General features: G+C 42.4%; 1 protein-coding gene across 1 annotated transcript in view; it reads left to right on the top strand.

Annotated features, from left to right (window-relative positions):
• The window catches only part of htr2cl1 (5-hydroxytryptamine (serotonin) receptor 2C, G protein-coupled-like 1), a gene marked incomplete at both ends in the record, with an annotated part of 47,981 nt that extends 20,950 nt beyond the window's left edge, over positions 1 to 27,031 (top strand). Inside the window, 4 exons of the mRNA XM_080741712.1 lie at positions 14,368 to 14,531; positions 15,213 to 15,387; positions 20,563 to 20,795; positions 26,339 to 27,031. Of these exons, the coding sequence (XP_080597838.1) occupies positions 14,368 to 14,531; positions 15,213 to 15,387; positions 20,563 to 20,795; positions 26,339 to 27,031 (1,265 nt within the window). The remainder of the gene's footprint in view (positions 1 to 14,367; positions 14,532 to 15,212; positions 15,388 to 20,562; positions 20,796 to 26,338) is intronic.
• Between the last annotated feature and the right edge of the window lie 363 nt (positions 27,032 to 27,394).

The following is a 27,394-nucleotide window of genomic DNA, read 5'->3' as shown; positions in this document are numbered from 1 at the left end:
CGGCAGTGTAAAGAATCGATTTCCTTTCCATATAGCTACACTGGTCTATAGATAAATGTGTGTAATCTCTGGGTTCATGTCAAGGTGCAGGTTTGTCAAAATATGCACCTTTGAAAACCTGACACGGTGTGGTGTGGAGTGGTGTGGAGTTGGGCCAATGGAAAAGGGGCTTTAGTTACTCCACACCACTGCTCACAGCTGCAGTACTCTCAGAGGAGGGAGACAAATAAAAAGTGACTGGGTGGTTATTGTGTCCCCTGGAAACTCTGATCCCTCTTTTCCTGTCTCTTGCTCTAATCCAGGGTTCCCCAATTAGTTTTCCCCAAGGGCCGAATTATGTCTAGGGTACCTGCGACGGTGGCGTTTCCACTACTCCAGCGACAGTTTTCGTTGTTGTCGGGTGAAAATCTTGTATGTCCAAAACCGTTCGTTTTGAATTTATCATTTTAAAAAATTATTTAAACTAGTGAAAACAGCCGATCTACAAGCACACAACGCCTCGCGGTGCGAGGCGTTGTGTGCTTGTAGATTGGCTGTTTTCACTACTTTTGTGCGACGACCTTGTGTGATTTACGAAAGAACGCACAAATGTGGAGATAGGAGATTTCCACCCGACAACGACGATATACTGGTGTTGTTGCTGCTCTTATACACATATTATTACCGGGGTTGGTGAGGGCCAGACAGTAGCCCCCTGCGGGCCGCACATGGCCCGCGGGCCGCCTATTGGGGAACCCTGCTCTAATCCCTCCTAGGCTTGTTAGAGCAATTTTCTGCAACAAAATAGCCTGCGGGTTGTAGACACTCACACACACACGCACGCACACACTCACACACACACACACACACACACACACACACACACACACACACACACACACACACACACACACACACACACACACACACACACACACACACACACACACTCACACACACACATACACACACACACACGTATACCCACGAGAGGCCCTTAATGGATGTGAAAGCTTGTAGTGTAGGGGAGGTGTTATTATCGTGATTAGTTTTTGTACTTTGCGGGCGTCTCTGCTCTCACGGTGTCTTTGCAACAGAGATGGGAAGTAACGAAGTACAAATACTTTGTTACTGTAACGAAGTATTTGTTTCAGTACTTTGTACTTTACTGAGTGTTTATTTTTCTTTGTACTTTTTACTTTTATCCGTTACATTTTAACTCATTTGTAGCCAATCCCGAGAATACTCGTGAAAAATACTCGAGTATCATATGGTGCCAATCCCGAGTATACAGTACTCGTGAAAAGTACTCTATTACTGTAACGGCGGTTCTCCTACCCTGTAGCTGCGCGGAAAGTCCTGGCACAATCGCCCTCGCCGATTCATCATCATCACGGATCCACGTGCACAAAATAGTAATCCCATAACATTGAGGCAGACGGGGAATCTCATCTTTAATGTCCATTATCTCCAAACAACACTTTCAAAGGGTAGGATGGCAGTAGATTCTCGCTAATAAAAAACATGTTGAAAAGCAACGATCCGCCATTACACAACGGCATGTTGACGACGAGCGATTCCGGTGAATGACGTGATGACGTCAAACCGGAAGTGTTTACGGGTGGGTGACGTGACTAACGTTTTCGCTGTCCTCGGTGTCAAACATGTATAAATAAAACATATATTTGTCAAAAACCTTCTGAATATTGTGCAGGACATTAAGCTTTATGTGAACTTACTCAAGATTAAAACATATCATTCCTCATTTCTTCAGAGTTTTCAACCAAACATGGCAAAACTCATATGGTGTGACTGTCCTGACCTTGTTTCTCAAAGTGGGAACTTGAATAAAACTAAGAAAAAGAATTGCTAAAAATCATTTGAAAATGAATTTAGGCTAAAAAAAAATGTCTATTTGTGAGCCTATATCTTTTCAAAGTCAAAGCATAATGTTTTCAGTCATTTCTGATCAAAAACATTTTGTCCCCCAAACCAAAATCATTTGGTGTGACACTAGTTTGGACAAATTAAACAGGCAATTATTTGGACACCTATTGGCTAGAGAGGTCCTTCTTCTGTAAGGCTATTCAGCACTCCCAGCACAACTGCAAGACAGGTGTCTGAGGTGAGTTATGATTTTAACATTTTCATGAAATGCCATCTTGTTGAAACTTTGACAAACTCACCACTTTGGATGTCTGTTGGTGTGACACCTTTTCATTAAAAAAAGCTTAAGTTATTTGAAGTTTTGGTCATATTTCCATGTAGATCTAGGTTGCTTTGTTATAGCTAGCATGCTGTTAGCATGCTAATGTGTACATAGTAGCCTCAAGGTAAACCTAAATGCAGAAAACGTAATATGGTGTGACACTTAATCATAATGGTGTGACATGTCTGCTTGTCACGCCATATGACTTGATTGTCACACCATATGATTTATACTGTATTTAACTACAGATATAACAATAAATAACAAAGTTCCATGTTTCTTTTGTACATTTAAACATTTGTTTTAAACATTTTTACATAAAATGTAATTTAGCATCATTCAGTGATTCATCAAATGAATCACATCATCAAATTCATCAGACAGAGCAGAAACCCCTTCACAGAAACCTTAACATATTATTTCAATCTAAACAATATTTTCTCTTTGTGTTAAACTATACATTCCATTTTCTTTTGTCAGCTGGAAAATGACAAGTGCTGAGAGAACGAGAAAGTACAGGGAGAAACTAAACAATGACCCAGCAAGGAGAGAGGAGCCAAAGGGGCGAGACTGCATTTTCTACAAAGAGCAGGAGGTTGTCTGTGGCATAGCAGAACCGCAACAAGGCAGCCGGTTTGCTACCCTCACCAAATACGACTGGCTGATGTACAATACAGTCTAAATGTATAATCTAATCTGATCTAATACTTTTGTACTTTCACTCACTGGACTGGACAGTGGACAGTGTTAAGGTAGGACCCGAGACAAAACTAGCGAAAATAGCTGATCTACAAGCTCTCAACACGTTGTGTCCTGCGAGAGCTTGTAGATCAGCTATTTTCGGAGTTGCGCAACCCAGCACTCTTTAGCTAGTGAAGATGTGGTGTAATGTCATGATTCCTAATTACATTTGTTCAACACAAAATGCTGTGTTCAAGTTCAGGAGACTTCGGAAAAAAGCAATTTACCTGAATGCTGAGTTCTGTTTCCACTAATTGGTGTTAATAAAATGTTGCCTTGGCTCCAAGTGTGGCTATGCGCCTTATTGTCTTTTTAGGATCCTTCTGCCGTGGGCCGGCAGAAGACTTAGGTGTGCGTAGCATTCCTGTGCACATCCTCATCATCCATCTACTACTACAATTCTTTATTATCCCATGTTAAAGCCCTACAATAATATCCTGTTCAGAAATATTAAGGCCATGTTATCCTGGGTAATTGTTTAATCAATCAGTAAAGTTCAGTACTCACTAATAGGTAGGTTAAAACACAGTTTGCTTTGACACATGAAGATATGATCATACGGTGTGACACTAAATCATTTGGTGTGACATTCCAAATAGTGAAAAATCATACCTTTATTAATGATTAAACCAAAAAAATGTTTATGGATTACATAGAGAATATTATCAGGAAGAGTTACAAATATTTGTGTAATTTTAGAGAAAGTTTTGACAGAATACATTTAAAATATGTTGTAAGATCATGAACATGGGCCTCACACAGAGTGTCGATTATGAAAAAAATATACAGATATAATTAATTTTCAAAAAACTATAGTGGATCACTGGTTAGTTATGATAAAGGACTTTGATAAAGTGAGTAACTTAAGAAAGATGTACTCCATTTTCATTTTATGAACAATTATTTTCATGTCACACCATATGACGATTTTAGGCACAAGTACAACAAACTGCTGAATAAAGTCTGATTCCAATAAAATATCTAAAAACAAAATGTATTTCCATAAGGTTGAGAGTGAGTAGAACAAAAGTAAATAACTTTTATGCCTGCAATTTAAAGTTTTTTTAAAAACACATTTTTTGGGGCGTCACGTCACTGACCCTTACGCAATCGACTTCTGGCCTTCAAAATAAGAGACTGGCCGCTTATGGAGAAAGCGAGAGGCACGCTGGACATTTTAATCCATTAATTTCAGGAGCACAAAATGAGTTTAACACAAGTATCTGTACTTTTACTCCGCTACATTTTAAAAACAGGCTCGCTACTTTGGTTTTATGTTAATGTTGCGCCGATGCGTGCATGGCAGATCAAACAAAATGACGCTCTGGCTGCTGCAGAGTGAGAGTCACACTCTGTCAAGAAGGACAGCACCGGTCTATTAACTTCCTGCAACTAGACTAACAAAAAAAAACTAATCATATACATGATAGCCTAATACCCTATATGCTCTTATTTTGAAATCCACGGTTTTCAGAGGAAGGAATTTGGTTTAATTCTACCATCATGCTGTAAACCATTCATCTCGTCACAGCTTTCAAACATGTCAACACAATTAATTCATGTGGATTAACTACTACTAACTATGGATTATAAACACAAGACTTTGGCCATGCTGCTCCTGTAATGCACACGCGTTGGAAATGCGTTCTTTTTGAACCTCCGAAACTTAGGTGAGTGTCAGTGGCAGTGCTTTTTATCTCATGCTGGATAAAGTGTAGCCCTGTCTGAAACAGGCTAGATAAACTTTGATAAAGTAGTGCTTCTGTCAAGTTCTGTATGGAAAAAGTGAAACGGTCTGCACAACTGTTGCTTCGGCGTGTGTGTGTGTGTGTGTGTGTGTGTGTTTGTGTGTGTGTGTGTGTGTGTGTGTGTGTGTGTGTGTGTGTGTGTGTGTGTGTGTGTGTGTGTGTGCGCGTGCGCGTGTGAGTGTGTGTGTGTGTGTGTGTGTGTGTGTGTGTGTGTGCGCGCGCGCGCGCGCCCTCATGCGCGTGCATGCATGCGTGTGTTTGAATTGATTGATTTAATACTTGATTAGCAGTTCGCATAGCAAAAGCACTACAGTAGGCTATATGGCTTGTTTACATTGGGGTCCTCTGACAGACATGCAAAACATCTTAAAGTATAACAGTCAGAAATCTGTCTGTCAGTGGAAGTGAGATGTATTATAATTATAATTGAACAATGAAAACGACATTTTTATTAGGAAACCTTATCTGTATTTTAACATCAGTCATAATGGTGTAGGCCTACTTGGTGGTCAATTAGCCAGCAGCTATGCCCCTCCCCTAAAAGCTTTTGTCCAATGCTAGCTTAGCAACCGGCAGCTTGCCAAGGCGGTTGCCAAGGCAAACCTTGGCAAGCAGGAAGTTATTCTAAGCTAGCATTGGACAAAAGCTTTTTGGGAGGGGCATAGCTACTGGCTAATTGGCACTTAATATATATATATTTTTTATAATAATAATGATTGTACTTCAGAGTCAAATATTATCTATAACTGGTACTCAGTCTAAAAAAAAAAAACACTGCTGCATTTAGATTTCACATCATAGTAGGAAACCAATTCTGGGCCAGTTTTAAGACGTGTGTTTGGTGGGGATCTTTTAATTTTAATATCCTTTAAATTCTAGAAATATACGGTAAAAATACTTTTACTTTTACTTTAAAAGTACTTTTCAAAGCACATACTTTTTACTTAAGTAATTATTTGGAATGAGTACTTTTACCAAAGTCGTTTACGTGAGTACTTTTCCCATCTCTGCTTTGCAGTGCAGTTGGGGCGATGTTTTCATCATAGCTTTGCTCGCAGAAAAGTGCAGGCAGTTCAGCGGAGCCAGAAAGAAACCATCGTTCAGACAAGACATGCTTGTCAAGTTGAAATCCTTTTATCGCAATGATGTGTTCTTGGTGGTGTGGCTCTGGTTAAATGATACAGTAGGAACCAAAACAAATGGGTCCTTTTGGTTCCATGTCGACACTCTCAGAGTTAAATTAATATTGATTTTAATATAAATTGAGGTCTCAGAGATGGAAATGCCATTAAATGGGGGTCCATAGCCTAACGCATGTCAAACTGCGGGTTCTTGAAATTAAAATGGTTGGGAATCAAAAAAAATCTCTTATGGGGGTCCCTGGTATATCTATTCAAGTGCGGGAAAACTCAAGGGTTAGTATTTAGTAGTCCTTAGTGGTCGTATTCCATCAGCTAACCTTCTTTTATCGCAACGAATCTTGCTGCCGTGTTCGTAGGATGTTGTATTTCTCTCTATTGGAGTTTTTGTTGTTGTTGTTTTCAATCTCACTTTGGGCGTATGTAATTTCTCTCTCTCGGGATCCACCTTCTAGATTTGCTGCAGCTCAGCAGGCAGGCACTGGAGCTTGGCTCAGGCCAGCTCTGGTGCAAATTACTATATAAGTCCCCACGTAAAACCACTCATACAGTAGCTGCTTCCAAACCATATAACCATCTCACGCTTCCCAGGCTGTGCGTGTCTGCCTTGACCTCTCTATGCTGGGGCCACCGGTATTGAGGACGGGAGTGGAGGTCTCTCAAGGCTTGTGGGCGCGGCAAATCAATGCACATGATTCTCAGTCTCCTCACGCCTCTCCAAGGAGAGGAAAAAGGAGTTTCTGTATTGCATAGAGGACACAGTTCCCAGGTGGCAATGTGTGTAATAATAATAATAATAAAGCTTTATTTGTATAGCACCTTTCATGACATGAAATGCAGCTCAAAGTGCTTTACAGAGCAGAAAATGAAGCACAGTTACTTAACAGAAAAAATAAAATACACATGAATACAATAAAGCAGAACAATAAAAACATAAAACATTGAAGAACAATTTCAGAACAGTGTGGACGTCAATAGCATCAAAGAGATAAAAAAAATAATTCAGCTAAAAGCAAGAGTAAAGAAATAGGTCTTGAGCTGTGCTTTAAAGCTATCCACAGAGGCTGCCTGTCTTAGGTGTAGTGGGAGTTTATTCCAAACTGTCGGTCCGTAGAAGCAGAAAGCTGCTTCACCATATTTTTTATATTTCATTTTAGGCACATCGAGTAGGTCAGCACTAGAAGACCTGAGTGGGCGGTTTGGAACGTATCTATGCAGGCAGTCATAGAGGTACGAAGGTGCCAGACCATTTAGAGCTTTATAAACAAGTAAAATAATTTTAAAATCAATCCTAAAAACAACCGGGAGCCAGTGTAGCGACGCTAAGACTGGAGTAATATGTTCTCTCATCTTAGCTTTAGTTAAAACTCTGGCTGCCGCATTTTGAACAAGTTGCAAACTGTCAGTTGTTTTCTTTGGCAGACCAGAGAGAAGTGCGTTGCAGTAATCAAGCCGAGAGAAAACAAAAGCGTGGATCAGCGTTTTTGCATCGTCCAATGTTAGATAGGCTCTAATTCGCGCAATATTTCTAAGGTGAAAGAAGGCAATCTTGGTGACATGATTAATGTGTGTATTAAAATTCAATTCAGCGTCAATGATCACTCCCAGGTTCTTTACAGAAGTGTTACTTTCTTTAGACAGGTTACCAAGTCTACTTATTATTGATTCTCTCTGCGCAGTAGAACCAATTATGAGAACTTCTGTCTTGTCCTCATTTAGTTTGAGAAAGTTCTCACTCATCCAGCATTTTATGCTAGACACACACGTCAGCAATGGGTCTAGAGCACAGGGGTCGTCCGGAGCTACCGAAAGGTACAGCTGGGTGTCATCAGCATAGAAATGGAAATTCACACCGTGAGCGGAAATAAGTTCTCCCAGCGGCAGTATATAGAGGGAGAATAATAAAGGACCAAGAATTGAGCCCTGTGGAATACCAGAGCAGATGTTGTGTTTGTTTGACTCAAAGTCAGCTAGATTAACAAAGTAGCTTCTGCCTGTTAGGTAGGAGTAAAACCAGGACAAAGCTGTGCCTGACAGCCCTACCCAGTGTTCAAGACGTTGTATTAGAATTGTATGGTCAATTGTGTCAAAAGCCGCCGTTTGATCCAGCAGTAGGAGAACGGATACATTTTTGTTATCAGCAGACACCCTAAGATCATTAATTACTTTTAAAAGTGCAGTTTCTGTGCTGTGTCCTTTCCTGAAGCCGGATTGGAATTTGTTGTGCACCTTATTGTTCTGCAGAAATACATCCAATTGATGAAAGATAATTTTTTCTAGGACCTTGCCCAGAAAAGGCAAATTGGAAATGGGTCTATAATTACACAGCATGGACGGGTCGAGGTTGTGTTTCTTGAGTAAGGGCTTAACTACGGCCGTTTTCAGTGTTTCTGGAAAGACACCTGATTGTATAGAGTTATTTACTATTTTTAGGATATCTCCAATCACACAGTCTACAACCTCTTTGAGAAATGGCGTGGGTATTGCATCCAGCGAGCAAGAAGACGATGTCATTTGCGATATGGTTTTACGAAGTTCCTCTTCATCAATTTCACAAAATGATACTAGGCTGCCCCTAGATTTATCTACACTTTTACACATGGCACCATTAACCGCATTTGCATTTGTGACAGTATTATTCATAATACCAGCTCGAATGTTCACAATTTTGTTGTCAAAGAAGGATGCAAACTCATTACACTTTGCTTTAGAGGCAAGGAGTGACTGCTTGTAGGACTGGGGGGGGGGTTTAAGAGGCGTTCAATAGTGGAGAATAAGACCCTAGCATTGTTCTTGTTCTCATTAATAATTCCGGAAAAATAGGCCTGCCTAGCCAGACGCATGGTTTTATTGTACGTGGCTGTTAATGACTTAAAAATCTGTAGATGGATAGTTAGTTTATTTTTTCTCCAAGCTCGCTCTGCTTTGCGGCATTGTTTCTTGAGTGAGCGTATATGATCGTTTATCCAGGGTGTTTCTTTTACTTTATGTTTCTTTTTAGTTTTCATAGGAGCCACTATATCCAGAGCTGACTCTAATTTAAGATTAAAATGTTGAACCATATCATTTACTGAGGGAATATCAGGAAGGGGTGTAGCTGTACTACAGTATAGTATCAACACATTCTCACCCCCAAGGTGTCAGACACCTGACGCCCTGTCAGGTGCCCTACTGCATCACAAGAGGGGATGCTTTGGGTATGCCCAGTGGTCTAAGAAGAAGACAAAAGTAATTCCCGAAGTGGGATTCGAAACCACTATGTAGTCTAACCAGCCACCCGAAGGTCCCGATCACGTCACTATCCACGACGGTCATGGAGCCGACCAGCGTCAGCAGGTTAGCTATTCACCAGCGTTAGTTTTACTGAGGTTAGGGTTAGGGTTTGGGTTAGGTTTAGGCATAGTTAGGTTAGGGTTAGTGTTTGGGTTAGGTTTAGGCATAGTTTTACTGAGGTTAGGGTTAGGGTTTGGGTTAGGTTTAGGCATAGTTTTACTGAGGTTAGGGTTAGGGTTAAGGTTAGGTTCAGGTGGTCAGACATGTTACCTCCACGTTGCGTTAGAATCCACGTTGTCAAAGATAAAAACAAAAAAAGTGAGAACGGGCTGGCACACATTAAACCGGTCATACCAACTGTATTAACACCACAATTATTAGATTAATAAGTTGCATTTTGAATTAAAGTCAATGGAGAAAATGTATTCACAAATACATTTGGCCGTACATGAGACTCACCCCACAGACACTTCAAGGAGATTCATTTCCATATGAACTTCACTCTGGTCACCTTGAGACAAAAGTCAACGTTGAATAATAGCTGTATATAAGGTCAGAGGTCAGAATAGTCGCCTGCGTGCGTGTGCGTAATATGATAAAACACTCAGCAGCCTCTTCTAAACCAGAGAGTGAGTCACTGTTGACTGAAATATTTATTTCTTGAAGAGATTACTGAGGTTTTAAGCTCATTTGCAATGCCATCGAGATTGAAAACATGTTCAACAGGCATTAATGATCCACATGGAAAAAGTATAAAAAAATACATTTAAATGAAGAAACACAAAAACAAAACAAAAAAGAACGAAAAAATACAAACAAAATTGTCCACGTAATGATAATGCGGGTTTTTGCATTTCTTTCTTTTTTCTCCCAATTAATTCCTCAACACACACATTTCTGTGTGTTGTCACTGCTGTATTTCTTAAGGTCTCCGACCACTAAACGTTTAGTCAGAGAGTTCCAACTTTCCGACGTGCAGCTTTTGGAACTCAAATTCGGGGTAATGCTTTTCTGTAGATGCGAGTGACGTTAGTTTGTAGTTGAACCGGACCTTTCCGACGAAAAGTTCGGTGGTCGGAGACAGTATGGACAGCCCCCTTCACTGACTCGCCTACCAGACTTCACTTTGAGACCCACTGGTGTAGCAGAGTGTTTCCAGCGAGCCAACATGCACAATATCAGCACCCTGACTCTGTTTGCACTGTACGCATACACACAGTACATAATACGCTGATACACAGACAGAACACACAAAGTGAAATGCACGCACGCACGCACTCTCTCCCACTCCCATATTGACGATGATAAAGGGGGGAAGAGAAAAAAAACAGATCAGGGTGCATTCATCTTACTCTGCGTATGCGGATTTCCCTGTAAGCCATGGCGATGACATTCAAATGGCCATAAACAGCTTTGAACCTATGCGATGTTCCTGCAAGGACTGAGCAGGTCGTTCCAACAATGTACTAGTCTAGTGCATCTGCCAGCCAAGTATAAACAGCTCTCTGGTGTTTTGAAGCATTCATATACACAATGATCAGACGCGCTGCCTCGCAGAGCCATATTGGACCGTCTCGAAGCAAACAAAGCGGTACAGAAGCACTGTATTGCCGTGCGTCTGTGGTTTTGTTTATGTGAAGGTTCAGCCTTCTGTTTGCTTTCAGTCCAGGGAAGCTTGATAGAACGCACGCACTCACACACGCGCACGCACGCACGCACACACGCACACACACACGCACACCTTGCTTCTTAACTCATTTACTGCTCCAGACATGAAAGGGTTAAATGTCCAGCGTGCCGGCCGCCTGCTCCGTCCGCGGCAAGTCTCTTATTTTGAAGGCCGGAAGTAGATCGAAACGAATTCCTACTTGACGGAGATTCACCCGGAAGTACTTCTGGTCCAAATGTAAACAGGGGTGGAAGATGGATCTCTTTATACTTTTGCTATTTTAGCGAGAATCCAATGCCATCCTTGGCATCAAAAGTGTTTCTTTGGAGAAAATGGACGATAAAGATGAGAAAGACTGTTGGTTTCAATGTTATGGGATCACTATTGTGTGCACGTGGGATGCGCGATGATGATGAATCGTGACTCCACCCGTGCCAACGCTTTTCAACGGATGCTACATAGCCATTGCCAGCTTTACTGTATACAGTAAATTGCCCGCAACATCGCGGGATCAGCACTCTAGATACCTTTTAATATTTCCAGAGTATTCGCGGGATTGGCATTAGATGTAACAGTGCTGTCCAGTACAACCGCTGCCGAGTATATTTCTCTCTTTTATTTATAAAAAGAAAACATAACCCCTACAGCCTACAGCTTCCACATGTGCTCATCTGAGCCTAACCTCGCGTCACCAGACTTTCCACCTCGGAGGAAAGCCTGGTATTTGTTTTAAACCGTGCCATCCGGTCTAGGCGTGGCCTAAACCGGCAACAGGCAGAAGAAGTGGTGTCACTTTGTTTTGGTCCCCCCTTGTTTGCTTCCCCAATCCTTATTTAAATGCTCGAGAAGTGTAGTCTTGCCAGTCGCCACGAGTTGGACTAAAAGATGGATATGCCAAACGAACTTTTCAAAAAAAAAAAAAAAAAAAAAAAGATTGTATTGCGTAGGCCCTAAAATGATGCCCTTGAGCGCAGGGAATTATTTTGGGTTAAAACTGTTTCCGGTTTGATCTAATGGCCAAAGTGTAGTCCGTAGAGATGGGATTTATGGTTCTTTGAAGTGAGCCGGATCTCTGGGATCCGTTCCTTTCAAAGAGCCGTTCAAAAGACTGGCTCATTTTAGTTACTTTGTAGATTTTGATTATGAATTTATGATTACAAATTAGGCTACTTAAACCCTATATACCTTTTTACCATATATACATTTCTGCCATTTGAAAATAGCCGATCTACAACAAGCTCACAATGCGTCGCAACGCGACGCATTGTGAGCTTGTAGATCTGCTATTTTCTAATCATTTTTCTACATTTTATACATTTGAAAACTTGTGAAATGGGACATTCTGTAATGAGTACTTTCTACTAGTAGCCTACAAATTCTACTTGACTTGTGGCAGAGTATTTCAACATTGCAGTATCGATCGATACTTTTACTTACTGTAAGTAAAGATTTGTCCATTTAGAAAGGAACGGCTCCCAGCTACTGCGAACCGGATCCCATCGTTCATTTCAAAGAGCCGTTCAAAAGACTCGAATCGTTCGCGAACGTCCCATCTCTAGTAGTCCGTCTGATGACTACAAGATTACGTAGGATGTTTCCACTCCCGACAGAAACCCGAAATGCTACTGATCCCAGACCAATCTAGCTGAGCCATCTGAACGAGCCATCTGTAAAAGCAAAAATCCTTCCCCCATCACCTCCTTCCGGTTCTCATTTACATGAGTTCAGCAGATAACACGTCTCACTCTCACCAAATATACCAGATCTACAAGCTGAAAAGACGCCACGATGCAAAGCGCTGTGAACTTGTAGATCCGTTCCTTTTGACGGCGACGTATTTGATTCAGGAACATTACCTCATACACATGTGATGTGTACAAATCAAGGCTGTATGCACTATGTACCCTTTCATGTATCTGACTTCTGACATGGGTCTTTGCTTTGGAGCAGGGCTACACTTCTTTATCTACACACAGGTTACAGCACTGCTATGTTTTATTTTTTTGTAATCTTCAAAGCTTTTCTCAGTCAGAGATTCTTCCTGCATATGTCTGCTCAACATTCGACTTAATTAGAAACTCCTTCAACCTCAGATCGAACGCCTTGGTTGTGTTAAATAGGGCCCGCAACAGACTGAGGCAGGCAAATGAATTAAGCTTATCTTATTTCAGCTGGTCTGGTGGAGGGAGGCACCAGAGCGTTAGCGAGGTGTATCTTAAAAAGTCCTGGAATAAATTCCTTACCAAAACATTTCTTCACCAATGTGTTTGTAAAGGTGTCTCGTAACACATCCCACAAAGACTGAAATTCAGTTTCCCTAGGAGAATCCGTTACAGCTGCTGAAAGTTGGGCTCCCATTGAATTAACTATACAGGATAAAAAACACAGAAATAAATATGCTTTAAGTAGCATGTGAGGGGTCAAACTAGGGCTAAAAACGCCCCCATAAAACTATCGTTTAGTGATGAGTCATCACAGTTTTGTGGGAGCCACCTTTACACCAAGGAATGTTTTTTTGTGCAAAACAAATGCTTGCAATGGATGTATTACTAGACAAATGATGCAAAACTAATGCTTGCAATGGATGTCTTACTAGACAAATGCTGCAAAACTAATGCTTGCAATGGATGTCTTACTAGACACCTTTACAAACACATTGGTGAAGAAAGTTTTTGGTAAGGAATTTATTCCAGGATATGACATTATTCCTGACGATATCCCCCGACTCTAACGCTCTGCCAGGAAGCAGGCTCAGATACAGGACCAGGAATTCCACTGCCCTTCGTAGGGCTCGACTACTTTGCTACTCACCTTAACAAAGGCAGTTTTGTGTTGTTGAATGTCTATTGGTGGTGGGAAACCTCTAGCACCTCACCCAATCTGTAAAATACAGATTGGGTGAGGTGTTATGGCATTTAAATGCCATAGTTTTGGCATTTAATAAAATAATAAATAATAAAACATATAGTTATTTCCGGGTTGTGTCTGCTGCGGTCGAGGTGAGTAGCGAAGTAGTTTTGTTTATTTTTACTGAAGAAGAGCCCTCCTAGGACAGTGGAATTACTGGTCCTGTTTCTCAGTGGTTCTTAACCTGTGGGTTTTTATTATTTTTGGGGGGTCCCCAGATGATTAACTTAATGTGCAACATTGTTTTCTCACTCAACAGTAAACAAACCAACATAAAGTTTAAGTGTATAGAGGGTATCTGCACATTTCTAAAGTTTTAATAGCTCTAAAATGACAAATTAAACATTGACCAAATTGTCAAATATTAGAGGCAGAAATTGTGAAAATAGCAGATCTACATGCTCACAACGCCTCGCAACGCGAGGCGTTGTGAGCATGTTGATCGGCTATTTTCACAATAGAATCGTGCTATACAAAATGTAATTCCTCAACTCTTAGTGCTCGTCAGGGTGGGGGGGGGGGGTCCCCAGTTAAAATATGATTATTTTGTGGGTTACCGCCTGAAAAGGTTGAGAATCACTGCTGTATCTGCTCCCAGGCAGAGTGTTAGAGAGACCTCGCTAATGCTCTGGACCAGAGCTAACTGCTACAACGTGTCACTTTGGTTATAAATGCTAAAAACCTCTTTGTCTCTGCGTGCAGGTGTGTCCATGCCTATCCCGGTCATCGGCCTGCATAACAAGGACAAGGTGTTTGTCAACGGCAGCTGCGTTCTCAACGAGAAGCACTTCATGCTCATTGGCTCCTTCGTGGCCTTCTTCATCCCATTGGTCATCATGGTGGTGACCTACTGCCTCACCATACAGGTGTGTGTGCCTGTGTGCACGCATGTGTGCGTACGTGTGTCTCACTACACCAGGGATGTCCAAACCTTTTTATATCACTTCACTTTAAAATATCAAAACACTCAAGGGCAGACGATATCTCCTGACATTGACCTAAAATGTTGTCTATATCCACGAGTTTCCAACGCCCCATAGTGCATTGCGCAGACGCTGTACCGAGCTTTCGGCGCCGCAGCCGAGTGTGATTTACAAGCTCACAACGGGTTGCATCTGCGACGCGATGTGAGCTTGTATGTCTGCTGTTAAACCGGAAGTGTGGTCCAAACAGGTCCAAATAATCTCCAGTAAACTCCCGCGGAAACAGGTGGATATACATTCATGAAACCACCTGCTGACCGCCTGTCAGCATTGAGCAATTTATTTTATGGGGGTAGAAGTTTGGGCCCATTCACTTAGTTACACCATACTATAAAGGAAAAAAATACCCCCAAAAAATCTGCTTTAAGTAGCATGTGAGGGGTCAAACTAGGGGTTTTTAATTATTCTGAAGCATTGTTTTGCATGAAACATTGTGAAAAGTGATGACACATGACTCGTCACTAAACCATGAAAACGGCAATCATGGTCTGGACAGGGCACTTTTTACCGACTGTCAAAAGGGCAGGGGCTCAAGCCCCCTTTCATGTCTATGTGTGCTCCCAGGTCCTCCAGAGGCAGGCGACGGTCTTCCTGTACGAAAGCAGGAAGACGTCATCCTCCCAGCAGCCTTTGCACCACGCGGCGGCGGCGGCCATGCCCAGTCGACTGCAGCTGCCGGCGTCCTCCTCCACCTTCCACCTGCCTCAGATCAGCACCGTCACTCCTCCAGAGCCACAAGGTATGTTCCTTACGGTCCTTTTCATCTGTTCCCATTGCCTTTCCGAGCAGAGAGCCAAGCTCTGCCGGGTGTATAGACCAGTGGTTCTCAACATTTTCAGGCCGTGACCCCCAAAATAATCATATTTTAACTGGGGACCCCCTTCCCTGACGAGCACTAAGAGTTGAGGCATTACCTTTTGTTTAACACGGTTCTATTGTGAGCATGCAGATCGTCAATTTTCACAATTCCTGCCTCTAATATTTGACAATTTGGCCAATGTTTAATTTGTCATTTTGGAGGTATTAAAAAGCAGACAATTGGACTCGAGACATAGAGACTCGACTCGAGTCCGACATTTGACAACTTGCAACTCGACTCGGACTTGAGGGCAAACAACTCCAGACTCCAGACTCGACTCGACTCGACTTGAGACAATCTGACTCGGACGACTTGTAGCATGTTGTTGCTTTTTCATTGTAGGCAGTTTTTTTTCTTTCATGCGGATATCATTCTTGGACCAAATGACTTGCTACTCGACTTGGACTCGGATGAGAGGGACTTGTACAATTGTCTGTTAAAAAGTCCTTAAATTGTCAGAAATGTGCATATACCCTCTATACACTTAAAGCGATATTCCACTTTCAGAAGAAGCACTGGAGGAGGAGGACTGATACAATTTACCGGTACATCAAATATCTAAATATTGAATCAAGCAAATTAAAAACTGTCCAGGGTGTTCATAAAAACCTGATTATATGATAAAATGACCAAAGGTTCTTTTGAAAGTGAAATATCCCTTTAAACTCTATGTTGGTGTGTTTACTGTTGAGTGAGAAAACAATCTTGCACATTATGTTAATCATCTGGGGACGCCCCAGATGATTAACATCCCCCATATATATATACTAGAAGTTTGCGGCCCTTCGGGCCGCAAAAGTCTAGAGTTCAGTATTTGAAAAAAAAAAAAAGTTTTTTGAAAAAAAAAAAAAAAAAAAATTGAAAAAAAATTTTTTTTGAAAAAAAAAAGTTTTTTGAAAAAAAAAAGTTTTTTGAAAAAAAAAAAAAGTTTTGTGAAAGGTATTGGTGATGCGATGACGTGGTGTATACGGACGCTCAGCTCCCCGGGCCCTTTCCCGTCTTTCTTTCTCTCTCTCTCTCTCTCTCTCTCTCCTCCGCTCAGCTCCCCTCCCCCCTCCCCCCTCCTCTGTAACTTGATACTCTGGTGACCAGTTTATGAGCACTGTCAAGATACTCCTTCAGGACTGGCTGCTCTGCGTGAGGCGAAAGGCGAAACTTTGTTAAATTGAAATAAATGCGGTTCAAAGAGCGGCATGTTTAAAATGTGGACAGTGCAAAATGTTCACGCTTGTTTGACGTGGTGGCTATGTTTGTGAGAGGTGTTGTGAGAGAATGGAGCTAAACATTCTGTTTGAGAATTGCCACCACTTTGTGTTTGCTGAATTGTATGTATTAGATATATATAACAAAGAGGAGAGACTCCTGCACATCCAAACGAAAGGCCCATAGGAGGTGCAAGTCGTAGTCAGCATGCATATAAACTAGTGATGCACCGATATATCGGCCACACATCGGTATCGGCCGATGTTTGCCGTATCGGTCAACATCGGTATAGGCAAATAAAGCTGACACGAACCGATGGCAGTAGCCGATATTTATCTGCTGTTGATAAGCACACATTTTGCACTGGCTATGTTGGTGTGTTGGTTATCTGCAGCCTACCAAGAGAGTAGATTCTGAACAGTTATTTCTTATAATGTCGATTCATTGTTTCCCTGGCCCAAAAGGGGAAATAATAACACCAAAAACTAAATAAACAAATATCGGTGTCAGTATCGGCTATCGGCTAAATTGTTATTTTTAACATCGGTATCGGTATCGGCCAAGAATTTCCATATCGGTGCATCCCTAATATAAACTATAGAAAAAGTTGAAAACCTTCCATAAGAAGGGACTGCATCACTCCAGGGAACTGCGATGGACAACTGCTTAATTCATGATTTTTTTATTAGCACGACGCGTTTCGCTCGTCAAGCTTCATCAGGTGCTATATACATGATATATATATATATATATATATATATATATATATATATATATTCATTTGTTTACAGATTTCGTAGAGACGGAGATATTATCTCTCAATATCGCCATTCGCTACTGTAAGAACGATCCATGGAAGCTATAAAAGACCGATGCATGCAAAGATAACCCGGAAATGAAAAGCACTTCTCCATCCGCTTCAACTTCTTCTTCTTCTGCAGGGAAATGGGATCATCTCTGGTTCTAGGTTCATGAAGATAGGTTGAAAAGTGGTGAAGTTGTACCTTAAGGGAATAGCAGACAATGAAATGCAACAACGCACCATTTTTTCAACCTGCAGTAAATCAACCTTTTCATTAGGACTATAGGATGGGTTCCTCAGTACAACGTTCCCTGTAGGCCAGGGATGATTATGATCATCAGTTCTTATGATCCGCCGCGCTGGGCTCCATGCCGCGTCTTTTTTAATCATGCACGGTCTCATTATTTTCCCCTTTCCCTTTATTTTTACTGCCGTTTGTGTCTTCTCCAGCTGGAGAGCTCTTTAAATTGACGCCTGATGAAATACTTCAGAGATGATGGTCGGCGCTTGCTCTCAATGTGAGAGTGACAGCAGGGAATCCAGTACCAAGCATTTAAAACAAAACCAATTCCTTCCCTTGATGAATTTACAAGCGCGGTGCGTTCTGAAGGTGTGTCCCGTGGTGGGATGTTTTCATCTGAATAAATAGTTCTTCAACAACGCCCAGCAGAAGAATGTGCTGTAGTGGGAGAAATATGTGAAAAAGATGTTCACTTCCGGCAGAAAGCGTGAAAATCTGCACCTAGAGGTATTTTTGGGCGCTGAATTCAAAAATTGCCGGATCCAAGCACTTTTCCCATGGGATCTGGTCGTAAAATGAGAATTAAAGATGTCTCACTTACTATACAGGGAAAAAGGACCCCGCCAAAAAAATCTTCTTTAAATAGGGGTCTATCTAGGGGGTTTTTCATGATTCTGAATCCATTGCAAGCATTTGTTTTGCACTAAAAACTTTCCTTGGGCTAAAACTGGACCCCATAGAACTATGGTTTAGTACTGTTTAGTGATGAGTCATCACTTTTGAAAGTTTTGTAGGTTCCATTTTTAGCCCAAGGAATGTGTTTGTGCAAAACAAATGCTTGCAATGGATGCTTGCAAGTAAAATGCCTATAATATTTTTTCTGGTGATCATTAGAATGTCCAGAACACGTACATATGTTATTATTGTGAAAGAAATCCCCCAAATGTAGATTAGAGCATGATTTATGATTCATGATTTACCTTACAAAAACATTGTTTTCTTAAAAAAAAAAAAAACATTACATTTTACTCTCCAAAGTACTGCTACAACTGAAAGGTTGGGAAAAAAATGCAAGTAGAAATGAATTTGGGTCTTGCAGGATTAAGTCAAGTCCCCTCAAATATGTATGCAAATGACATCCTGCAAATAATTCTAAATTCGTTCAAACTGATAACTCTGACTGGGGAGGGAGTCTGGGAGATAGGTGGGTTATTGCTCTGAGTCTAATGATCGTTACATCCTGATTTGAAAGATAATATATTTCAAAAGAAGGAGAAAACAATCCAAAGCTGTAGGAAATATAATATTCTGATGTGGTGTCGCCATGGACGGATTAACCCCCGCGAGGGCCCCTGGCCGATAATTCTTTAGGGCCCCCCCACCCTCCACCATAACCCCCCCTCCCTCCCGACGCGCACTACCCAGCTCGGATTTTAAGCCATGATGATCATCTGTGGGCCAAGAAAGCACCTGTAGAAAACAGAGGAGGGGCCCACACATTAGATTTTTAATTAACATATACATTTATTTTTTGTAAATTGTCAAAGACCACGTGGCCCAGTTCCCTCCAAGGGCCCCTGAGAGCTAAGGGCCCCTGGCAACAGCCCCACCGGCCCAATGGTTAATACAGCCCTGGGTGTCGCAATGAAACATAATGTTGTTATGGCACACTGACTATCAAGACAATGAAAACATGGCTATTCATCTCACAAAGGCTGCCGATGTGTCAATGTGTCTGATTGGCATAGAACTAATGTTCTACACCAATCAGAACACCTGTGTTGGTCCTCAACATGGCTGGTGTAGGACTACAAATGCAATCCATGAATAGATTTTTTTAATTTCATTTACCAGACTGTAAACCACAAACTAGAAGTTTTTAATCTGTTGAATTATTAATGCTCTTCCCCCTCATTTTGTTGAATTAGATTGTTTTACTTAACTCATACTGTATATAGGCCTATTAGGAATTATAATACATAATACTTAAGGAAAGTGGACAAACAGTATCTCCAACAGTTTGTGGAACAACAGTATAAGTCCGTAAAAGCAATATTCAGCTGACAAAGGTAGATAACATTAAAACAGACACTTGAGCAAAATTAGGGGGGCGTGCATTAACAATTTAACAGACTAATTTGTGGTTTACAGTCTGATAAATCAAACAATATCTATATTATATATATAAAAAAAATCTATTCAAATTGTTTTATGTAAATTCCTTGACATTTAAACATTTTTACCCCAAAACATCAGATTATTCTATTAACCACCTGAACCACCCCAGCATCCATAATCGGGGTGAAACTTTCTCAGAAAATGGCAGATCTTCAAGTTGTCAGCATGCGGTGAAGAGCTTGTAGATCGGTTATTTTCCGGCGAAGCTATAATGTAGAGCGAAAACTGAAAATACACTAGTATAGACTTCAGAGGGACTCCGATTGGTGTTGAATCGGAAAAGAAATCGATAAGAATAATCGATGAGAAAATAAGCGATATACTGTAGTTTCAGCCCTACTACAATGTGTGGCGGAGGCAGTGGCTCAGGGGTAGAGTTGCCGTCTTAGAACACGGAGGGTTTCCAGTTCGATCCCGGGCTCCCCCAGAGTTAGTGCCGAAGAGTCCTTGAGCAAGACTCTGAACCCCTGAACACCTCGTTGCTCCCGGTGAGCAGGTTGGTGCCTTTCCTCCGCCATCGGTGTGTGCCCCATTATCACACAATTAGAAGTCAATGTCTGAATGGCAGCCTGTCTGAATGGAGAGCGGCCAACGTTACTGTAATCTGTGGTTTGGCCCCTCCTCCCCACAGAGACGCATGCCCCGCCCACCCCGGGCAGGCGGAACACGGTGGGCTGCCTGAAAGGGGCGGAGCACGGCCTGCTGCTGAGCGTGTCGCCCAGCAACAGCATCAACATCCTGCCCGAGGCCTCCTCCCAGCTCAGCTCGCCGGCGGCCGGCGCCGGCAAGGGCGGCGAGCACGCCAGTTGCCACGGGCGACGGGGGATGATGCAGGCCATCAAGAACGAGAGGCGGGCCTCCAAGGTGAGAGGAGTCACCACACCCATCATCAGGCCATCATCAGTACCAAATATACAACCAGTTTAATGACGATATCTTTGCTCTCAGGCTGAAACCACCTATCTCCATGTTTTTACTTTCACTTTTTTTTTTCACTTTTCAGAAAAAAAAAAAAAAAAAACTCTCTGGTGACTCCTGACACCCTCTGAATACTTGAGCAGGCCGTGTTTTTTCTTTTTTTTCCCCGCCATTTTTTTTTTTCATTTATTTTTTATAATCTTTTATTGTATTTAATAATTTTCATTTGCCCAAAAGATTAATAGAAATCAATGAAAACTTTTATTTAAAAAAAGAAAAAAAAAACACGGCCTGCTCACGTATTCGGAGGGTGTCATGAGTCATCAGAAAGAAGGACGGTTGTTTTCATTGAGTCTATCATGGTTAAAATGGAGTTTGAAGTTACAATGGGTTTGTATAGGAAGGTCCTGGAAGGGGGAAAATGGGGAAAAATGATTATCAAATATCTAAATACCAAATGAAGAAATTCAAAAACTGTCCTGGGTGTTCCCAAGGGCCTGATTAGATGATAACATGACAAAACATTTTTTTTAAGTGAAATATCCCTTATATATACTTAATTACACCACTGCAGTTCCAGTGCAGAATGTTTTAGTCTGCAGCTTGCAAAGTGTTGTCTGCTAATTGTATAATCTACCTGCAGGGGAAAGCAAGCTCACTGCAAAGTCAAACTGAATTACGCACCACGAGTTTTCATGATTGGCTTCAAGTAGAAAATGTGCTTATACAGACAGTTTTAAAGTGTGAATGAGTTAGAGCCGTTAGTCTCAACACCTAATTAAAATATTTCTGCTCTGAAAATTTATGTTATTTATGTATTACTGTGTTGGCTTTTTTATCATGTATTTACTGTAGAAAGTGTCTCCTTGAATGCCAAATAACAGATTTTATATTAAACTGGACTGCAATGGTTATTATTATCCTACACCCAGGGAGTCCAAAAATACTTTTACATAATAAAGTGGATATGAAATGAAATCAAACTCTAATCCCATTAGTGATCACTAGAGGCAAACACATCTGGTAATTTGGTGCAAATAAACAACAAGGATTCTTACTAGTAATATCTAAAATACAGTAGAGCCTTCTGGACTCATTTGAGCTGTGGTTTGCAAATCCATGTCTAGCCGCCACAATGGATTTTGTTCAGGGTGGCTTATTATTCTGTTGTAATGTAAGATATCAAGCATTTTACTTAACCATTTTAAAGATTAAGGTTATGCACCCCCAGTGTCAATTATCTAATGTAATCCTGGGCGCTAAACTCCCTCTGCCAACCTGGGGAGACCTCATGCTTCCTTCTATGCATGAGGAGTCCAAGATGCTTCTTTTCACCTGACAGGGGTGAGTTTCCTCAGTTGGACGTAGCACGGACACTTTATTCCTTTCCCCACCATCAGGCGCCCTGGCTGGCCAGGGGGTAGCAGTATAGAGACCAGGATTACTGCCTGTTTTTTTGTGAGGGTACCTACCCTAGGAGACACGGGGAGAACATGCAAACTCCGCACAGAAAGGCCCTTTCGCCAACCCCACCTATGGTGTGGGCACTGATGATGCAGAGGAGAGAATGCGCCCCCAGTGCCCACAGCGTCTCCGGTGGGAATCGAACCCAGGACCTTCTAGCTGTGACTGAGGCGACAGCACTACCGACTGTGTCGCCGTGCCCCCCATTACACAGCTATTGAACATTGTGTTTGTTTGTTTGTTTGTTTGTTCGATTGTGTTTAGCCTGCACTGGAATCACATTAGCAAACTACCGTGGATAATGGATGGGATGGTTGAGCGACGTTGTGCCAATAATATGGACGGAATAAATATGCCACGTTTACGGTGAAAATGATGACTGCCGAATGTGATTCCAACAGTGCAATAAAGATGATCAAGGAACAGTGCTTCAGGGGGCACGGTGGCACAGTTGGTTGTGCTGTCGCCTCACAGCTAGAAGGCCCTGGGTTCGATTCCCGCTTAGTGGGAGAAATATGTGAAAAAGGTGTTCACTTCCGGCAGAAAGCGTGAAAATTTGCACCTAGGGGTATTTTTGTGCGCTGAATTAAAAAATTGACGGTCCCAAGCACTTTTCTCAAATTCACTTTTCTCTCATTCACTTACCATAGGGTTAGGGTTAGGAAAAAAAGACCCCCCAAAAATCTTCTTTAAGTAGCATGTGAGGGGTCTATCTAGGGGGTTTTCATGATTCTGAATCCATTCCAAGCATTTGTTTTGCACAAAAAACATTCCTTGGGGAAGAAATGGACCCCACAAACTATGGTTTAGTGATGAGTCATCACTTTTCAAAGTTTCGTTGAGTCCATTTTTCGGAAAGGAATGTTTTTCGTGCAAAACAAATGCTTGCAATGGATTCAGAATCCCGAAAAACACCTAGTTTGACCCCTCACATTTTTTGGGGGGTCTTTTTCCCCTAGTATGGTAAGTGAATGAGAGCCACCAGATCCCATGGGAAAAGTGCTTGGGACCGTCAATTTTTGAATTCAGCGCACAAAAATACCCCTAGGTGCAAATTTTCACGCTTTCTGCCGGAAGTGAACACATTTGCCTTTTTTTGTTACATATTTCTCCCACTAGCTGGGGGTTGGCGAAAGGGCCTTTCTGTGTGGAGTCTGCATGTTCTCCCTGATGGAGGGGAAAGGAACTGGTTGGAATAACGTCTTCCTTCCACATGCTACGTCCAACTGAGGAATCCCCCCTTGTCAGGTGAAAAGAAGCGGCCTGCTCACTGTTGCTGGAAAGGGGTAATTTTTGCATTTCTTTTACCATAGTATAAAATGGCATTCATGGTCTGGAGAGGGCACTTTTTACAGACGGATAAAAGGGCAGGGGCTCAAGCCCCCTTTGATGTCTATGTGTGCACGTGTCTGGATTTGCCTATGAGAAATCCAACGCAAAAACGCTGTGACCCACAGGTATTGGTAGTGACGTCAGGTGATGTCAGGACTTCGGTACTCGTCAGCAAATATGCATGAGCTTTGGGTACATTTCTACTTGCAATATCTACAGTAAAATGTTGGGTGTTCTGGGAAGGAATCCATTGCATTTGTTGTCAAGCTATTGGAAAATGGTGTTTTGAGGAGTGAGACAGACAGACACTCGGACAGACCCTCTTCCTGTCGTCGGCACCGCCCCTGCCGAGAAGCTTTAGAGAATGAGTGTCACTTCAATTGTGTGGAGCTCCACTAGTCTGACATTTTTGTTCCGTTTCACAAGCCTTCAGTCTATTCTGTGCTTTAGTCTGCCATTCTTCTTTGACAGAACATTTTGGCTGTGCTATGTAGCCTACTAAGAAAGAAAGAAAGAAAGAAAGAAAGAAAGAAAGAAAGAAAGAAACACCCTACTTGATCATACTACAGCTTCAAACAAAAGCATCGAAAGAAGCAGATCTACAAGCCTGAAACGTGGCTTCGAAGAGGCGCATTTTGAGCTTGTAGATCTGCTATTTTTGCTGCATTGCATCCTGAAAACGGTTTTGGACACACTGAGGTTTCCACCCGACAGAGACGATATACTGGTGGTCAGGCACGTGCACACATAGACATCAAAGGGGGCTTAAGCCCCTGCCCTTTTATCCGTCTGTAAAAAGTGCCCTCTCCAGACCATGAATGCAGTTTTTACTATGGTGAAAGAAATGCAAATGCCCTCTTTCCATGCCATATCTGAAGGCAGCATTCAAGAGCATTGCCTTGTCCAAACTCTCCTGAATTTGAAAGCAGCATCTTATGTTGAAATAATTGTCCTCTCTGTGTAGAAATCCATGCCGTTGCGCCACATCTCCAGTATTGACTTGATTATGCTTAGTTCAGTGTCGTATCAAGCACCGAAAATAGCCGACCTCCAAGCTCACAACTGAGCTTGGAGGTCTTGGAGGTCTGCTATCTTCGATGTTTTCACCAAAAGAAGGTTTTAGAAATGTCAACCCCTGCCTCTCTAAACATTCTCTGCACGTCCCTGCTTGTGGTGTCTTAAAAAGACATTGGAGACATACAGTACATTCTAGAAGGAATCGGTGTTCCCCCATGAAGCAGAGAAGCCATTTCAAGTGTGTCCTATTAAATTGTTCCCATGTGCGATGTTATCAGTATTCTGGCACTTGCCATCGTCGCGGGTTTGTAATGCCTACACAAACACGGCACTAAAGAGGGGGCTTTAAAAATGCCCTCCTGTGATGAACCTTTTCCACATTTCACCTGGGGAGCATTTGGAAAGAGCCTCCCCCGCATCTCATTAACGGCATTTCACATTTCGATGAAGGAGCTTCAAGAGCACGGATCTATGATTCCAAAAGCATGCATTTAATCACTGCTTTTCTTTATTTATTTAGCTCTTCGTTTCCATGATTCCATTTCCTTCTGTTTTATTCTTCTCTTGCTCTAGTACTGGACTGTATTGATGCTGTATTGAACCATACAAACGCCTCTATTTGTAGATATATTAGGCAAACATTTGTTGAAAATAAATTGAGTAGGCCTACCTGAGATGAAAACGTCCATATTTTCTGGAATAAAGATCTTTTTATTTATTTACCAGACTGTAAACCACAAAATAGTAGTTTTTAATCCGTTCAATTCTCAATGCACTCTCCCCTCATTTTGTTCAATTCGATTTTTTTTCTTTTTTTTTTGCTTAACTCATATTAGAATTATAAAAGTATAAAAAAACAGTATATGTCCAACAGTTTGTGGAAAACAGTACAAGCAATATTCAGCAGACAAAGGGAGCATGCAGATAATATTCAAACAGGCATTTGAACAAAATGAGCGGTGAGTGCATTAACAATATTTAACAGATTAAAAATGACTATAGTTTGTGGTTTACAGTCTGTTAAATAAAAAAATTAAGAATGTAAGAATATGGACTTAGACATTTTTTCGTCTAGGCACTATAAGATCCACAAGCTCACAACGGGTCTCAACACAACCGTGTTGTGCTTGTAGATTAGCCATTTTAAGCTAAAATATTAGGATTAGGCCTACAGGGATGGGTAGACCCATTTAGTAATAATGGGTTCATTATTATGCATTATTTTGTTCTTTAACTATTGAAAAATAGCAGATATACAAGCTCGAAGCTGCGAGCTTGTAGATCTGCTATTTTTGAAAAATCAAGAACAAATTGTCTTTGAATATTTCAAATCCTTCTAAGGTTTTTTTTTTACCTACAGTATGTCAGTGGTTCTCAAACGTTTTCATGTGAAGGACCCCCAAAATGATATGTATTTGGCCATGTACCACCATCTCAAATTCCAGGGACCCTCCCAGAAGCAACATTTGAGATACAAATGTTCGCTTAAAAAATACATTTATATTCAAAGATTTGCACAAATTTTCACTTTTCTAAAACAGCTAAAGTATAAAATAATTAAGGCCCCTCCACCTTGGGCCCTAGTAACTCAGTCCCACGTTCCCCCCCCCCCCCCCCCTTGTGACACCCCTGCCTGTCTCCCCATCCCCATCCTCCTCCTCCTCTCCCCCTGGCAGGTCCTGGGCATCGTGTTCTTCCTCTTCCTCGTCATGTGGTGCCCCTTCTTCATCACCAACGTCACCTTCGTGCTGTGCCGGGGCTCGTGCGACGACGGCCTGCTGGGCGAGCTGCTCAACGTCTTTGTGTGGGTGGGCTACATCTCGTCGGGCGTCAACCCGCTGGTCTACACGCTCTTCAACAAGACCTACCGCCGCGCCTTCTCCAGCTACATCCGCTGTCGCTACAACACGGGCAACGTGGCGGCGCCAGGCCGGACCCTGATAGTGCCGCCGCTGTCCTCGCACTCGGCCGCGACGCCGCTGCTGGCCGGGAGGAAAGGGGGCCGTGGCGGGTCCGAGGGCAGCGTGGACAGGAACAGTAACTGTCGCAACGGTGGCGGGGGGAACAAGGGCGGAGACAACGGAAGATGCGGCGGGTTGCCGCTGCATGCGGCGGCGGCGTACCCGGAGGAGGAGCTTGTCGTCGTCACGGACAACGGGACGCGAGTCGTCGGGCGACTCGGGTCGTCGGAGGAGGGGGCGGCGGCGAGGCTGGCGTGGAGACGCGGGGGCTCCGAGTCGTCGCGGAGGAGCGACGCCGTCGACGACGACCCCGGGGCGGCGTCGGAGACGGACGACGGCGATCCCGACACGGAGCTGTCGGTCATCAGCCGTGGCCCCGCCCCCCGAGAACGCACCAGCAGCGTGTGATTGGTCGAAAAAGGAGCGGGCGGAGCGGAGGGCCATGGGTGTTTTGTTGCTGCTGCTTTTCGTGACGACAACTTGTTGGCACTTGGGGGGGTAAAGTTTTTTAAATGGCTTTATAACTATCGGCCGGTTTCCTTTACGCTCCATGCCTTGACGTTCCGGGCATGAGAACGGTTGGTGCTTGCAGTGATTTGTCTGGACGTTTTGTCTCTGAATGCGAGGCTTTATACGACCCAAATTGAAGTGCACTAGAACAAGCAATGATTATAGACTGTGGGCAGAAGGCGGGCGAAAGAAAAAGCTTACGATCCAAGTTCAATATCTGGGTTGGTATGGAAGAAACAAACACAGAAGGAGTCTTTTTAC

This window comes from Nannobrachium achirus (genome assembly GCF_963921795.1).
Source record: "Nannobrachium achirus genome assembly, chromosome: 14".
Taxonomy (NCBI): Eukaryota; Metazoa; Chordata; class Actinopteri; order Myctophiformes; family Myctophidae; genus Nannobrachium; species Nannobrachium achirus.
The sequence above is the reverse complement of the archived record's forward strand: the minus strand, read 5'-3'. Positions and strand labels throughout refer to the sequence as shown.